The sequence below is a fragment of the Haliotis cracherodii genome, unplaced genomic scaffold (genome assembly GCF_022045235.1).
Source record: "Haliotis cracherodii isolate W230 unplaced genomic scaffold, xgHalCrac1.p SCAF_4, whole genome shotgun sequence".
NCBI classification, from domain to species: Eukaryota; Metazoa; Mollusca; class Gastropoda; order Lepetellida; family Haliotidae; genus Haliotis; species Haliotis cracherodii.
This window is the reverse complement of record NW_027266297.1, coordinates 43,126,084-43,144,056: the sequence shown is the minus strand read 5'-3', so window position 1 is coordinate 43,144,056 and position 17,973 is coordinate 43,126,084. Positions and strand designations below refer to the sequence as shown.

General features: G+C 39.5%; 1 protein-coding gene across 2 annotated transcripts in view; it reads left to right on the top strand.

The window, feature by feature from the left end:
• Positions 1–17,973, top strand: part of LOC139480527 (poly [ADP-ribose] polymerase tankyrase-like) — an 80,254-nt gene that overhangs the window by 23,164 nt on the left and 39,117 nt on the right. For both annotated transcript variants that reach the window (XM_071263620.1, XM_071263621.1), the window contains exons 15-26: positions 879–988; positions 1,545–1,701; positions 3,376–3,584; positions 5,028–5,127; positions 7,511–7,635; positions 10,078–10,125; positions 11,812–11,940; positions 14,068–14,223; positions 14,851–14,952; positions 16,066–16,258; positions 16,634–16,833; positions 17,764–17,855. In XM_071263620.1, coding sequence (XP_071119721.1) covers positions 879–988; positions 1,545–1,701; positions 3,376–3,584; positions 5,028–5,127; positions 7,511–7,635; positions 10,078–10,125; positions 11,812–11,940; positions 14,068–14,223; positions 14,851–14,952; positions 16,066–16,258; positions 16,634–16,833; positions 17,764–17,855 — 1,621 coding nt within the window. The remainder of the gene's footprint in view (positions 1–878; positions 989–1,544; positions 1,702–3,375; positions 3,585–5,027; positions 5,128–7,510; positions 7,636–10,077; positions 10,126–11,811; positions 11,941–14,067; positions 14,224–14,850; positions 14,953–16,065; positions 16,259–16,633; positions 16,834–17,763; positions 17,856–17,973) is intronic.

Below are 17,973 nucleotides of genomic sequence, written 5' to 3'. Positions count from 1 at the left end.
GGTGTGTTTGTGTTTTACTGAAATCATATAGTGTGTTTCTGTTTTATTGGCAGCATGTTGTGTGTTTGTGTTTTATTGGAAGCATGTGGTGTGTTTGTGTTTTACTGAAATCATATAGTGTGTTTCTGATTTATTGGTAGCATGTTGTGTGTTTGTGTTTAATTGGAAGCATGTGGTGTGTTTGTGTTTTATTGGGCTGAAGATGAACCTGTAGTGAAATTTTTGTTTGTTACCATTGCCCATAAGAGATACATAGCAGTGTGAACTGGAAAGAACATGTGACTTTATTAATAAACATTAAAATGGTCCCAAATGGGCCTCATGTAGTCCACATCATCCTAATGATAATGATTTCCATTTATTAGTAAAGATATATGACCACAATTAATTCTGCTTTTGAGTTTGTGTAGGAAAATAACATTTGTATTACAATTGGTTTAACATGATGTATAGGTGGAGTAGGCATAGGATGCAAAAGGTAGACATAGACATTTTGTCTATCAGTGGTCTTGTTGAGTTCTTATGAGAAATCAGTGTTAGAATAGCACTGCTACAGAAAAAAATGACAGAAAAACTACTTTATTTGCAGGTATATATACTGTTCAACTCTCCAAAATGGGTACCGAGCTAATTCCTACTGTTTCAAAACAGCTTTTGGAAATGTATGTTCACACTTTATTTTAACTTGAAGTGACACATCAAAATGCGACAGTTGCATGGCAGTATCAGATACTATTTGTATGACAACATCTCCAAATATCTCCAATCAAGGAGACACATTCACACCAGACATTCAGAATATTCCTATCAAAAGCTGAGTAGTATACAAAATGAGAAGAAGTGTCAAGAAATTGATACGTGAATGTTTTTTCTTTCAGCCATGAGTGACGATGATCCAATCTTTGTGCGCTTTGGGGTTGGAGGCCTGAATCGGCCAAACAAGGCCTCGTACACAGCAATGCATATGGCCACAGAGAAAGACTATCTGGTAAGTCAGCTATCTGACCATTCCATTTTTACTTATCATTAAAACAACAAGGTCTAAAGATGAAATTTTGTTGCATGTGTATAAGCAGGGTGTGGAGTCATCCCACAGATGACGTCCTTACCTTGTCAGCTTGATCAGAAGGGTCCGTGGTTCGAATCCCATCACAGGACTCAGAAATTTAATGGCCGCTACACATGGATGACTCAAGCATTGGGGTCACAGACTGGAGCTTGTTGAATCTATTCAGCAAAATGTTGCTTTTTCAGTGTGTCAGACATCAGTAGGAAATTTGTGAAGGAGTGAAGAGTATTCTTGCTCATTCACATTCTTTGCAGTGCAGTAATCTTTTTATTTTCATGTAGCCTTTAAATCTACTTAAAGTGAATTTTACACATTCCCTGAAGCCTCTGGGTGCCCCTATTATGAAGCCATGATGTAACTGAAATACTCTTCAAAGCAGCATTAATCCTAAATCACTCACACACTTTGTGCATAGTATACTCTTATTAAAATCCTGTTTCCATCGGTGATTGTACAGTATAGCTGTTTGTTGTAGGAAATTGTTGATGTGCTGGTCGGTAATGGAGCCAAGGTAGATGTGCCACTCAACACATCTCGCTTCAAGGTCACGCCTCTCATGATGGCCGCTCAGTTTGGTTTCCTGGATACACTGAACTACCTTGTGGACCATGAGGCAGTTGTGCAGCGGAAAGGTCAGGCCATGTGCAGGGAAGGCTAATCATCCAGTCACAAGCCCAAATCAAGATACATTTTTTAGCTTTTTAATTATATACTGAACAGCATTGAAAACGCACCAGCAATAAATCTTGAAATATTACAAAAACAACTTGAGCAATGACCGATTTTAATTAGAACAGACATAGACGGATTATTAAGAAAGACGACAAAGGAAACAGGAATACCACACAGTAATTACATTCACGTCATCAGTGTAAGGAAGACACATAGGGTTAAAATGAAAAGTCAATATCTGGTATGTCCTCCATTGGCAGCAACACAGGCCATGCAAGGCGTTCTCATTGATCGAATAAGTCTGCGAATAGTGTTCTGGGGCATTCCACTCTTGACATAGTGTACATGTATTTTCAAGTTCTCTCAGGTTCTGTACTTGCGGACGACGTGAGAGGCGTTGACCCAGGTAATCCCATAGATGTTCAATTGGCGATAGATCGGGTGACATGGCTGGCCATGGAAGCAGAGGCACATTATTGTTCGCTAGGTACTGTGTTGAAACACGTGCTGTGTGCGCTCTTGCATTATCTTGCTGGAAGGTGTGCATATCCTGGTGCTGATGAAAGAAATGGATGACGTGATTTGCCAATATGTTATCCCTTTAGTAAAGGGCATTAACTCTTCCACGACATGGAGCTCTGTTTGATGGTTATGACTGATGCCGCCCCACACCATGACACATGCTGGTATCTGCTCAGAAGCCTGAGGACTGTTGAATGATGGCATTGAAACCGTTGTGCAACGACTGTACTTGACATACCAACTTGAAGCATGCCCAAGGCACTTTCACGTCCCTCTGCTGTTAATCTTGGCATTTCTTGTGTCGGTAGCCTTTACGTCTGCAGCAACAAGTGATGTGGCTTTTAAAAGTCTGTCTTTTATAGCCCTATTCTGCATGCTTCCTGTGAAACAAAACACATTTTCCATGATGTGCACGCAATTTGTTGCGTTTTGGTGATGTTGCTCACAAAAAATTTAGGAATGTGTTTTGACGAGCTGTTCTTCTTCATGCTTCGTCCAGAACGTCGTATATTACTCATTCACTTATATATTTTCATATGACTTAGGCCCGGATAAAAATACATCCATTTTCATGTTGGTGCGTTTTCAATGCTGTTCAGTATATTTAAAAAAATATTTGAATTCAGATTCTTGATGAAATTACAATCAAATTTACTCAAACTTCATTAACTAGACCGGGATTAAACCAGATTCTAAACTAAGTGCCCTTGGCAGGCAATTTGAGAAAAATAATATTTTGCTCATTTTTGTAAATCAACTCTACAAATTTTTAAGCCATAACAATAACATTAGTCATTACTGTATAACATGAATTGGAAATTTGTAGTTCCATTTTGGGAATTTTAATGGACATGTGCTGCCGACTTGGGGCTGAATATCAGCCTCTGAGCAGATCTAGGTGAATCCCTGCTTGATATGAAATATGGCAGGGGGTTATTTATAGTAGATCTATATCAGATGGCTTTGCTTGTTAAGAGAATTATAAAAATGTTTGGTTTTTTTAATCTGGACAGCTGAGAATGGTTAGTTATTAGGACATATACCCTGTACAGGAAAAAAAAGGAGTTCAGTGTTGACTGAGGTGTGAAATTCTTACACTGTAATGTTTTCAGACCGCCTGGGCAGAACAGCTTTGATCCATGCAGCCATGAACGGGAACACAAACATCTTGTCCTACCTACTGAACATTGGCTGCAACCCCAATCTGTGTGACAACTCCGGCAACTCCCCCATCAACTACGCTGCAGCGTACGGCTGGTACTTCTGTGTCAAAACACTACTAGAGGCAGGAGCAGACGCCAATGTAGGAAATGACTGGAAGGTGAGTTGATCACCCAGAGGCTGTTACATACTGTAACTCTTGGCACAACTGGAGTGAGTTCATCACCTAGAGGCTGTTACATACTGTAACTCTGGGCACAACTGGAGTGAGTTGATCACCCAGAGGCTGTTACATACTGTAACTCTGGACACAACTGGAGTGAGTTGATCACCTAGAGGCTGTTACATACTGTAACTCTGGGCACAACTGGAGTGAGTTGATCACCCAGAGGCTGTTACATACTGTAACTCTGGGCACAACTGGAGTGAGTTGATCACCCAGAGGCTGTTACATACTGTAACTCTTGGCACAACTGGAGTGAGTTGATCACCTAGAGGCTGTTACATACTGTAACCCTGGGCCCAACTGGAGTGAGTTGATCACCCAGAGGCTGTTACATACTGTAACTCTGGGCACAACTGGAGTGAGTTGATCACCCAGAGGCTGTTACATACTGTAACTCTGGGCACAACTGGAGTGAGTTGATCACCCAGAGGCTGTTACATACTGTAACTCTTGGCACAACTGGAGTGAGTTGATCACCCAGAGGCTGTTACATACTGTAACTCTGGGCACAACTGGAGTGAGTTGATCACCCAGAGGCTATTATATACTGGGTGAGTTGAAGCAGATGTATATTTCAAAACACAAAGAATGAAATGCAATCTGATAGTGTTAAAACTCTTGTCCCATCTATCATGTCATATTTGGATGAATTTGAATTCAAACATATTTGTGACTTCACCACAAAATGGATTCTTTGACAAGACATGAAGTGTACGAGAATCATGAAAAACATTATGCAATAAAGACACATTGGAGACAGTGATTGGGTTTGTGTTGTGGTTATAAAGATGTACTGAGACCATATCACTATTTGCCAATGGCATTAATTATTTCCTTCAAATATGACATGATAAATGGGAGTATGTTGTAGGTATTCTCAGATTGCATTGTACCAGTGTTGGAAATACTTTCAAACCCTAACGAGATAGTCGGGCAGGTGATCCATAAATGTTGCGTGCCCATCTTCAAAGTTACCTGCCCGTATTCAGATATTATGAATATTGAAAAATCCCACCAAGCTAATAAGAGACAAATTGTGTCTTGATTCAGTTGAAATAATGTAAACAATTACATCTGAATCTACAAGGAGTTATAATAAAACAGAATATGTAAGCTGTCTTAAAATTATCTGCCAAACAGTTGGGCAGGTAGAGGAAAATTCCATGCAGCCCGACAGAAAAGTTACCAGTTATGGACAGGCGGAGAGGCAGTTGTTTCAGACACTGCATTGTACTCAAGGTGTACTTATATACAGAACAGGTTGTTTGATGATGAAAAGACATACAATCTCATTATTTTAACTTCTTATCCCTGTGAGGAGGTTAAAAAAAACAGGATCATACACTGCTAATTAGAATTCTCTTTTGTATTTATCAGACTACTCCTCTCTCCATTGCCTACATGAAGAGCCATTTTGGTATTGTCAGCCTGCTGCTGTCAAAATCTGATGTTGATGTCAATTTCCAGGATGACCAAGGTAGGGCAGGGAATTACAAAGATAACTAAGATTTGACTTTCACTTTGAGACTTCATATGAGTATGAGACCCCTGTGGGGTGTCTGGTTAGAAAACTTCCCAGCCCAGCTATATGACAGCAGTCTATAAAATAATCAAGGCTAGACTAGACAGTCCAGTGATTGACTTCATGAGCATTGATCTACGCAATTGAGATACGATGACATGCATCAACCAAGTCAGCAAGCCTGACAACCTGATCCTATAAGTTGCCTCTTACGACAAGCATAGTTGCCTTTTACAGCAAGCATTGGTTGCTGAAAACCTATTCTAACCCGGATCTTCACAGGTAGGCTCGGTCACTTGTTTCATTGCATGTCATGTGCTGATTGTGTGGGACTTTGCTCTATATGAACTACTAATTTCACTGATCCTCACTCAATTATTGATAGGCCGTCATCTGATGGCTGGAATGTTGCTGAGTTAGGCACTAAGCAAACAACAAACATGATGAAACACTTTAAGTGACGGTTCAACTGTATGAAGCTCAAAAGCATGGAGTTGATCATATGAAGTGTGCATCAATGTTTTTTTCTCACTAGAATGTATTATTGTGAAGATTATGTATCTTGGATTATGCTTAGATATTGACCCAAGATAGAGTTATGTATAAGGTGTAATCAAAATAATAAGCTGACGCTTGAAATAGGACTGCTCTAAGATTTTGTTGGAATTTGACCTCTAGTACTGACAGTGATGTTTCTAATGACTACCGTATTTTCTAGAGTATAGTGTGCCTTGAAACGAACTTTAGTTGACAGAGAATGGATACATATATCATAAATGACATACTTTGACTTGTTAAAAGTCATATTTGTTTTTGTTTGACGATTCTATGTCAACATGAAATTCTCGTGCGTGTGAGCCTTGACGGTGACTGGTCAGACTGATTCCATGTAAAAAATAATACCCAGGAATAGCGATCAGCTGCTTCGCTTAGGGTTAATATTATTTTAAATATGTTTAGAAAAGGCTGCATTTAATTAGGAAAATAATGGAATATATTATTCCTGATAAAAAAGATAGTTTCAGATACAATTTTTGCCGATCCTTGCATTAAAAATCCTATTAAGTTATATCATTGTGTGTGTCTTGACCGAATCACCGGTCGATTCCAAGAAAACGTGTGTACAGCTGATTGCTGTTTCCGGCTTAGTTTACGAGAAAATACACAAGGTAATCTTAATCCCTGGATATAAAACAATGCCTAGCAGAACAATAAATACTATTTAAACGGTAAATAAACATGTCTGGTGATTTTTTTATCTCAAATTTCGAAGTTGTACTGACGAAGTTTCTCATCACCCGTTCGGTTGCCGGACTTCGCTGAAAGGGTACGGTGTAATTTTTTTCTGCGCATAATATTCAAATTTCTTTTTTTCCAAAATATTGAACCCGCTAGAGGGGGGTGCGCATTATACATGGGTGCGCACTATACTCAAGAAAATACGGTACTACACAAAGATTATCAACATCAGAGATTGTTTATCAATAGACTTCTTACAAATGGCACTGGGAATTTTGGGGGGCACTCGTATATGAAAAAAGTCAAAAGTCAAAGGTCAAAATAATGAGATAAATATGCAAAGAAAAGTCACAGTTTCTGAAAAAATGTATTCATACATTTATTATTGAACTTGGCATATACCTTTCTTAGGTATGGGGTCCTGCTTTGGAAAGGTTTTGGTCAAGATTAGAAAATGGTCTCGGTCAGCGTTATGGTTTTTGTGCTACATAGTAATCTCATTGTCAGTTTGTAAGGCATCGTTACCTCTACACGCATGAAACTTTATGTTTTCAACTTTCTCAAGAAGTCAATCCACATCAAATGTCAATTGCGTTTGGTTCCCTTCGAGGTAATTGTCAAAAGTAGTTTCTCTTGAATATGGAATGGCAAAGATTGACAGAGGATATGCTAAAATGAACTTATTTCACATGGCCATGGGGATTTCTTTTTGTCAAAAATGCAGTTAGAAGGTCAAGGTCAAGGTCACAAGATAGGTCTTACTCCAAAGTTTATCGTCACACTTTCTCAAAAAGTATTACTACATGCGTAATTAAACTTGGTGTATGCATTCTCTAGGATGGAGGCCTGCTTTGAAAGTTTAGAGGTCAAGATCATGAGATAGAAAAATCTCATAGAAATGTTTGTGGTTACACTTTCTGAAAGTATTCATTACGAGTTAACTCTGAAAAAGATTAATGCATGATTTTCACACTTTTTGTACTTGTAGAATTGTTGCGATTTTAATTTGCATTTTGAATATCTTGTCAGTTTAAATTGCATACACCTTTGTAAGATATTGATAATGATGCATTTATTCCATATTTAATCCTCTGTCTAGGTATGACATTAGTGTCTACAGCTGCCTCAAGTGCCCTGTACCCAGACCTGTATGAGCAGATGGTATATCTGGTGAAGGACAAGAAAGCGGACTGCACCTTTGTGGATGTTGAGGGTTGTACACCTGTGAGTTGACAACAGTATCTGTAGTGATGGTTGTACACCTGTGAGTTGACAACAGTATCTGTAGTGATGGTTGTACACCTGTGAGTTGACAACAGTATCTGTAGTGATGGTTGTATACCTGTGAGTTGACAACAGTTACCTGTAGTGATGGTTGTGTACCTGTGAGTTGACAACAGTTCCCTGTAGTGATGGTTGTACACCTGTGAGTTGACAACAGTTCCCTGTAGTGATGGTTGTATACCTGTGAGTTGACAACAGTATTTGTAGTAGTGGTTGTATACCTGTGAGTTGACAACAGTTACCTGTAGTGATGGTTGTATACCTGTGAGTTGACAACAGTTCCCTGTAGTGATGGTTGTACACCTGTGAGTTGACAACAGTATCCTGTAGTGATGGTTGTACACCTGTGAGTTGACAACAGTTCCCTGTAGTGATGGTTGTATACCTGTGAGTTGACAACAGTTCCCTGTAGTAATGGTTGTATACCTGTGAGTTGACAACAGTTACCTGTAGTGATGGTTGTATGCCTGTGAGTTGACAACAGTATCCTGTAGTGATGGTTGTATGCCTGTGAGTTGACAACAGTATCTGTAGTAATGGTTGTATGCCTGTGAGTTGACAACAGTATCTGTAGTAGTGGTTGTATACCTGTGAGTTGACAACAGTTACCTGTAGTGATGGTTGTATACCTGTGAGTTGACAACAGTTACCTGTAGTGATGGTTGTATACCTGTGAGTTGACAACAGTTCCCTGTAGTAATGGTTGTATACCTGTGAGTTGACAACAGTTACCTGTAGTGATGGTTGTATACCTGTGAGTTGACAACAGTTACCTGTAGTGATGGTTGTATACCTGTGAGTTGACAACAGTTCCCTGTAGTAATGGTTGTATACCTGTGAGTTGACAACAGTTACCTGTAGTGATGGTTGTATACCTGTGAGTTGACAACAGTTCCCTGTAGTAATGGTTGTATACCTGTGAGTTGACAACAGTATCTGTAGTGATGGTTGTATACCTGTGAGTTGACAACAGTTACCTGTAGTGATGGTTGTATACCTGTGAGTTGACAACAGTTCCCTGTAGTAATGGTTGTATACCTGTGAGTTGACAACAGTTACCTGTAGTGATGGTTGTATACCTGTGAGTTGACAACAGTTCCCTGTAGTAATGGTTGTATACCTGTGAGTTGACAACAGTATCTGTAGTGATGGTTGTATACCTGTGAGTTGACAACAGTATCTGTAGTGATGGTTGTATACCTGTGAGTTGACAACAGTTACCTGTAGTAATGGTTGTATACCTGTGAGTTGACAACAGTTACCTGTAGTGATGGTTGTATACCTGTGAGTTGACAACAGTTACCTGTAGTGATGGTTGTATACCTGTGAGTTGACAACAGTTCCCTGTAGTAATGGTTGTATACCTGTGAGTTGACAACAGTTACTTGTAGTGATGGTTGTATACCTGTGAGTTGACAACAGTTCCCTGTAGTAATGGTTGTATACCTGTGAGTTGACAACAGTATCTGTAGTGATGGTTGTATACCTGTGAGTTGACAACAGTATCTGTAGTGATGGTTGTATACCTGTGAGTTGACAACAGTTCCCTGTAGTGATGGTTGTACACCCGTGAGTTGACAACAGTATCTGTAGTAGTGGTTGTATTCCTGTGAGTTGACAACAGTTCCCTGTAGTGATGGTTGTATACCTGTGAGTTGACAACAGTTCCCTGTAGTAATGGTTGTATACATGTGAGTTGACAACAGTTACCTGTAGTGATGGTTGTATACCTGTGAGTTGACAACAGTATCCTGTAGTGATGGTTGTACACCTGTGAGTTGACAACAGTTACCTGTAGTGATGGTTGTATACCTGTGAGTTGACAACAGTTCCCTGTAGTAATGGTTGTATACATGTGAGTTGACAACAGTTACCTGTAGTGATGGTTGTATACCTGTGAGTTGACAACAGTATCCTGTAGTGATGGTTGTACACCCGTGAGTTGACAACAGTATCCTGTAGTGATGGTTGTATACCTGTGAGTTGACAACAGTTACCTGTAGTGATGGTTGTATACCTGTGAGTTGACAACAGTTACCTGTAGTGATGGTTGTATACCTGTGAGTTGACAACAGTTACCTGTAGTGATGGTTGTATACCTGTGAGTTGACAACAGTATCTGTAGTGATGGTTGTATACCTGTGAGTTGACAACAGTTACCTGTAGTGATGGTTGTATACCTGTGAGTTGACAACAGTATCTGTAGTGATGGTTGTATACCTGTGAGTTGACAAGTTACCTTTAGTGATGGTTGTATACATGTGAGTTGACAACAGTTCCCTGTAGTGATGGTTGTACACCTGTGAGTTGACAACAGTATCTGTAGTAATGGTTGTACATCTGTAATATAACAGGAGTCATGTGATGCCTGTTCTGTTGCAGCTTCATCACCTGGCCCGCAATGACATCCTCCTGGAGGGCACACAGCTTGTGAGTTACCATGGTTACTGGGTGGATACTGATATGGATGTTGGAAGTTAAATTGCATAGTGGTACCCTGAGTATATTATAAGAGTTCTCCAGTCCCACCATAAAGATGAGACCCGCGAGGATTCCGGGGTAGAATAGGTCTTCGGAAACCCATGCTTGCCGTAAAAGATGACTACGCTTGTAGTAAAAGGCGGCTAACGGGATTGGGTGGTCAGGCTCGCTGACTTGGTTAATGCATGTCATCAATCCAAAATGCGTGGATCGATGCTCATAATATTAATCACTGGATTGTCACATATTATTTTACATCTTTCTAAACTTTGTACCTGCTCCCCTCTAGAACCTTGAACACATATTACATAATTTGTATTTTAATAAACAAATTAGTAACAATATCGTAATTTCAGAATATATCAACATGGTCATATTTTAAAAGGTTCTTATAAGAAATAGAACCTAAGTGGAAAGTCTCTATAGGATAACCTGCCAAGTGAATAATCTTCATAGGATAACACAGAAGACAGTCAGTCTGATACAGTAACCTGCCAAGTGAAATATTCTTCATAGGACAACATGGAAGACAGTCTGTCTGATACAGTAACCTGCCAAGTGAATAATCTTCATAGGACAACACAGAAGACAGTCTGTCAGATACAGTAACCTGGCAAGTGAATAATCTTCATAGGACAACACAGAAGACAGCCTGTCTGATACAGTAACCTGCCAAGTGAATAATCTTTATAGGATAACATGGAAGACAAGTCTGTCTGATACAGTAACCTGCCAAGTGAATAATCTTCATGGGACAACATGGAAGACAGTCTGTCTGATACAGTAACCTGCCAAGTGAATAATCTTCATAGGACAACACAGAAGACAGTCTGTCTGATACAGTAACCTGCCAAGTGAATAATCTTCAAAGGACAACACAGAAGACAGCCTGTCTGATACAGTAACCTGCCAAGTGAATAATCTTCATGGGACAACATGGAAGACAGTCTGTCTGATACAGTAACCTGCCAAGTGAATAATCTTCATAGGATAACATGGAAGACAGTCTGTCTGATACAGTAACCTGCCAAGTGAATAATCTTCATGGGATAACATGGAAGACAGTCTGTCTGATACAGTAACCTGCCAAGTGAATAATCTTCATAGGACAACACGGAAGACAGTCTGTCTGATACAGTAACCTGCCAAGTGAATAATCTTCATGGGATAACATGGAAGACAGTCTGTCTGATACAGTAACCTGCCTACTTACCCTGAAACTAAGTATCACTTGGATAATGACGTATCTTCCTACGTTAACAACATACAGTTCTGGGCCCTGTTCCACAAAGCGACCTTAGTGCTAAGTTGGTCGTAACTCCCATACTTTACCATAGGCTTACGATCAACGTAGCACTAAGATTGCTCTGTGGAACAGGGCCCAGATGTAAACTAAGTGTCACCTGCTAAATGGTGTGTCTTTCCACCCTGATGGTATTGATCATTACTCAGGTCAAAGCTTCATGCTGACTGTGGTGTTAAACAGCATTAATTAAAGATTCATCACCTGCATGATTGTTGCTATCCCAGACCTGGGGCTAAAACATGTGTAATGTCAGGTTTTATGATATTTCTGTTCTGTATACAATTTGTACCTGAACATATACCATGTCTTTCTCAATGTTGTAACTGCAGACGCCAATGCCAAGTGATGAGGCGATGGAAACAAGTGTGAAGATTGCCAAGTTGCTGGTAGAAAATGGCTGTGACCAGAAGGCTCTGGACAAGAAGGGAATGTCAGCAGTCATGGCAGCTATGAGAAACGTAAGTTAGACAATGATGAATTAATTATAAGATCTTCATCCTTGCCTCTACCTTCACTTTTTTAGCTCACCTGACTGAAAGTCAAGTGAGCTTATGTCATGGTATGTTTGTTTGGTTTCAGTCATGACTTGACTTACGCAGCTGAAACTAATGCAGCGTTCCCGCCAATGATGACATCCCATTTATTTCTGGAGACTCAAATCTGATTTTGAACATGGCAGCCATTTTTGTTCAAAATGTAATTAAATTTAGCACATGTGTAGTAAGTAGTGTTTCGCTTTTTGCGATATTTAAGTTTTGACCTATATTTGACCATTGCACCTCGACCAATACTGAAACCTGAAACTTCTTACGTACCTTACTCTGCCATTTTCTTTCAAAATGTAATGAAATTTAGTACATGTGTTGTTAGCCGTGGGGCATACACATGCTCTGTTTTTTTCTCTCTCAAATTTGGACCTTGATTTGACCTGTGTTCTTTGACCCTGCTCTTAAAACAGATTCCCTTGCACTGTAAACATCATCTTCTCAGAAAGCACTGGGCCAATGAAGCTGAAACTTCACATGCTTGTTCCTACTAATGATGCCACCCCAATTTGATCCAAATCAGCACCTTATTATGGGGTTATGTTTCTTGACATTTTTAACTGTTGACTACAGTCCCAGATGAGCTACAAGGTCGTGGCACTATTTTTTATGTTCTTGAATGAAAAGCTAATAATTGAATTATTGGGGCCGTATTTAGTTCCTTTTTATCCCTCGCCCCAACGAGTGTGAGTGGGAGCGTGTGACTGTGCTTCCCGAAATCGTTTCCGCAGCAGAACTCAGAAACCATTAAATATTTCGATACAAAACTTTGCATGACTCAGGCGGAACTGGTGGCTTTTCCTATTCATGAATTTTAGAAAGTTTTATTTTTTACGTTTCCATGGCAACAAGTTGGACTTAGGTTCTATAGGATAGTGTTTGTTTACGGAGCATAACTCAAAACCCATTCAATACTTTCTTACAAAACTTTGCATGTCTACCAGGCACGTACTGAACTGGTGTCTTTTGCTATTTCGGAATTTTAGGAATTTTTATGTTTTATGTTTCCATGGCAACAAATTGGATTTAAGTTTTATATAATGGAGTATAACAAATAAACTCTTAAATATTTCCTTGCCAAACATTGCATGTCTATATATAAAGTGCATACTGAACTGGTGCCATTTGATATTAAGGAATTTTAGAAATGTTTATTTTAGAATTTCTATTGCAGCTATTATGACATGAACTGAGAGAAATGTTGGTTCAGTTACCTGGTTTGGGACCATAACATGTTAAAAAGGGCAGGGGATATAGATGACTTCGTTAAGTATACGCTTGTCTTATTTTTCTTCAGTTTCTATCTTTTAGTTTCTGTTCTTTAGTTTCTTTTGTTTCTTTTGTTTCTTTTGTTTTTATTGTGGGGAAGCATTTCATATCTTGCCTGATGTTTTTAGAGACCTATGTTTTTATTATTTCTTCAAGTTACATATGTCAAGTTATATACATGAGATTATACAACACAAAGAATGAATTCCAGAAAAAGTCGTCCTGTGGGGATGCTAGTGCAGAAGAGGCTCCATGTATCCCACACTTGTTGTAAGACCTGACCAAGGGGATTCAGGTGGTCTCAGTGTATGACATGGCTCAATGTGTTTCGTCACACATTGATGGAGTGAATAGTTGCTTGTGCTATCAACCACTTGTTTGCTAGACTTGATCACTCCAAGTCAAGGAGAGCGTGAATGAATTTGGTTTGCTTTGAACAATATTTCAATTATCACATTTTTGTGGGAGGATTACTCCTAGTGATGCAGGTCTTAGACGTTAACCACTTTGATGAAATCGCCTCAAGAATCATAATCAGGGCAAATTTGAGAAACCGTCCCACCAATAAAAGATTCTGGCACACCTAAGGGATGCAACTCCATGCCTTAGATGATGAGGCCACCCATGTCCCAAAGGACTTGTTTAAACATTATTACACTGTATAGAACATTTACACTGTATATAGCTGGAGGTAGAGCTGGTGTTGCATGATGCAACATTCGGGGCTTCTCCCATTCAAGATATTTGGATTTGTCTCTCTTTTGTTCCCAGGGCAACGTACAGCTGGTTGAGTTTCTGCTGAAGAAGGACAGCCCCATCATGACAGACCTGGACAAGGAGGGGGACAACATCCTCCATTCCCTGTGTTACGACCACATGGACTCTATGAAGGACTACCTTGCAGTCCTCAAGTGCATTGTTTCCAAGGTGAGTTTCTCCACTTCTTCTCCACGAAGGACTACCTTGCAGTCCCCAAGTCCATTGTTTCCATGGTGGGTTTCTACATTGGTACTACTCCACGAAGGACTACCTTGCAGTCCCCAAGTCCATTGTTTCCAAGGTGAGTTTCTACATTGGTACTGCTCCATGAAGGACTACCTTGCAGTCCCCAAGTCCATTGTTTCCAAGGTGAGTTTCTACACTTTCACTCCATGAAGGACTACCTTGCAGTCCTCAAGTCCATTGTTTCCATGGTGAATTTCTACACTTCCACTCCATGAAGGATATTTGATTGAGCATTTTGCTCAGGGTTCTTCTTGTGTAACCTACTGTGGAGGTTTGGTCAGAGTGTAAATTTAGATTTTTTTCAAACAAATTCAAATCTAAACAATTGTCAGTATGAACGAATTCTAATAAGAATGTGAATATGAATGTTAAAGATTCTTGGATATGCAGTGAAATTGAAATTAGTTTTACTCCCCAGTCATTAGAAAGTAATTTTCTTCTGTTTCAAATCAGTGACCTTCACCTAATCCTCACTTGCAATTATCTCTGCGAAACTATTTGTTAAAAATTGAAGATAATGTTGATGTAATGAGTGTTCTTTTCATGCAGGATGCAGCACAAAAGAAAGCTTTCATAGAAATGGCTAAAACCTTCTGCAATGATGGCAGTACTCCGCTGCTAGCTGCCTGTCAGCAGTACAGTGTCTGCAAGGTAATGTGTGGACTGTGCTTTAGCTCTCTAAAGTGACACTACTATTTTCTTGAAAGTATCTGGCGAACACGTAGCGAACACGTAGCCAAAAATGATGCCATAACTTGCGGTGACAGAATCGACTAATCTGTGGGTTCTGATCTCAGGATCAGCCCCCTTATAATCCTTGATTTGTGCATGTGGATTTAAACAAAGTTGTAAATGTCTACAATTGGGTCTTTGAAAGGCATTTAGAAATTATACACTCAAGGAAGAGAATTTATGGATGTCAACTTCTTTATTATGAGGAACACTACGTTTTGGAGTATATACTTACTCCTTCATCAGGTGAATAAATGCTATGAGGCAGAGAGCATATATATGTACCTGTCAGAACAACAAAAGTACTAAGTAACTAAGATGGAAACTTAACAATGGAGTGCAAACAGATAATTGGCACTGTTAGGTGATTAGCAATGGACAAAAGGAAGCCAACGTATAACTTATCACTGATTGGTAATGTATGGGCAGACATTCCGTCAAAAAATACAAAGTTGAAGTAACGGAGAAAAGCATGCAATAATAGTCAAATGTTACGAATAATGTGTTAAATGTTACTAATAAAGGTTAAAATACAAAACAGATGCCGGTGAAAAAAATACGAAGCTGAACTAAAGGTTAAAAGTATGCAATATAATAACAAGTTGACACAGTGCCACGTTAGCACAATTCTCACACAACGTTAACTTTTCAGATGTTAACATAATAAATTGTGCACCTTGGCATGCAGTTACATACACAGCGAAACTAGCAGATTATACTCTGAATGTTTTACAAAATTGAAACACCATCTGGCGTTCTTTATTGTCAACCCCCTTTAGCAGTTTAGTGTCCTATCGTGCGTATGTTTGTCCTTTTTTTCAACTTTGTATTTTTGACGGCATGGTCGCCCATAGTAATGGGCAGTGGCCAATGTGCAAACGGAAGGCCAGGGGTAATTAGCAGTGATAGGTTATAAAATGGAAACGAAAATTAGGACAGAAATAAGGCAATGGGCAGATTTATTTAACATCTTGTAGAAAGTGAATACTAAGACAGGAATTATTGATATTTTAAAATATTTGTTTTCTGCAGAAAAAACTATCTTCAACTGATGAGGAGGAGGATAAGGCAGCTGGAAGGCTGTTGTGGAAACGTGGACGTGATTTCATCAAGTTTCTGATCGATGAACTTAAGTCCGATGTGAATGCCATCATATCTGAGAAACATTATGAGAAAGAAGAGGACAAGCCAGAGAAGGAAGAGGACAGATACCAAGCTGACTGGGGTAGGTAGGGCTGTGAAAGGCTGGAAAGGGACTGGAGGGCTGTGAAATGGCTGGGAACTGGCAGTAAGGGATATGAAATGAATGGAAGGGCTAGGAAGTCTAGAAAATGGCTGGTAGATGGCTGGGAACTGATTTACAGTTATTTCATCCTGGCCTGTAAAAAATAAATCTGAGACAAGGGCAGATCCAACATTTTTAATAGGGAGGGGTACAAATATTTAAGTCCTTTCTCAGTCAATTTTATTGCCTACAACACACTATTTTTGGTTTTCAAAAGGTGGGGTCCGGACTCCTGGACACCACTCTGTATCTGCCTATGGGAGAAGACCAGTGATTAGGAGCATGATCACTGGAACCAGTTTGTTTGTGTTTCAGGCAAATGGTCTGTGGCAGAAATGCTTGCGGATGTTGAATCTTGTGAGTATTGTGGTTTACGGGAAGAAAAGGAAGAAGAGTGGCCAGCACTCCGAATGATCCTCAAGTACAAGCCCAACATGAACACTCGTGACTGTGAGGGCCACACAGCGCTCACGGGGGCTGTCGACTACAGCAAGGTGGTGCCAGCTCACCTGCTGGTATGTACCCATTACTGCTTCAAAATAAGAAAAAACAATTTGGTAAAAGATGTTTTGTGAGTCAAATAGGAGTCCTACAAGATGAAGGCTATGTTATGGTGCATCTGTTTATCAACATTGTTTTTTCAGTAACAACAGACAAAATACATTTACAGGCTACGTTATGACAGTCACCAGAAAGTGACTGATAGTTTGATAGTAGGAAATACCATGTTGATCTCACAGAATGTATGAGCAAAGTAATTTTTTCACAGAAATTAAGAAACAGTAAGAATATATGAACACTCTTGCTCTTAATGTATGTGAGGAATTAAGGAAATGAACTTAAATAACATTTTTTCAGAAATCTGAAACAGTTACATGCATATCCTGTTTTGGGGAAGCAAAGCTTAAGAGGTACCTACTTGTTTTCAGGTTAATCAGAGCAATTCTGATATGAATGCCTACTTGTTTACAGGTTCATCAGAGCAATTCTGAGGTGAATGCATACTTATTTTCAGGTTGAGCAGAGCAATGCTCATGTGAATACCTACTTGTTTTCAGGTTGAGCAGAGCAATACTGATGTGACTGCCTACTTGTTTTCAGGTCGAGCAGAGAAATGTTGATGTGACTGCCTACTTGTTTTCAGGTTGAGAAGAGCAATGTTGATGTGAATGCCTACTTGTTTTCAGGTTAATCAGAGCAATTCTGATGTGAATGCCTACTTATTTTCAGGTTGAGAAGAGAAATGTTGATGTGACTGCCTACTTGTTTTCAGGTTGAGAAGAGCAATGTTGATGTGAATGCCTACTTGTTTTCAGGTTGAGCAAAGCAATGCTGATGTGAATGCCTACTTGTTTTCAGGTTAAGCAGAGCAATGTTGATGTGACTGCCTACTTGTTTTCAGGTTGAGGAGAGCAATGCTGATGTGAATGCCTACTTGTTTTCAGGTTGAGGAGAGCAATGCTGATGTGAATGCCTACTACATCAAGGAGGAGAATGGGAAGAAGTACAAAATCTGGACGGTTGTCATAGCAGCTCTGTGAGTTAAACTTTAAGAATAGCCTTTTATAAGAATTTGTATGGTGTTTTGTTTTATTGCTTTTTAGACAGGGTGATGAGATCAAATAGTGTTTGTTGTTGGATCCAGTATTTTATAA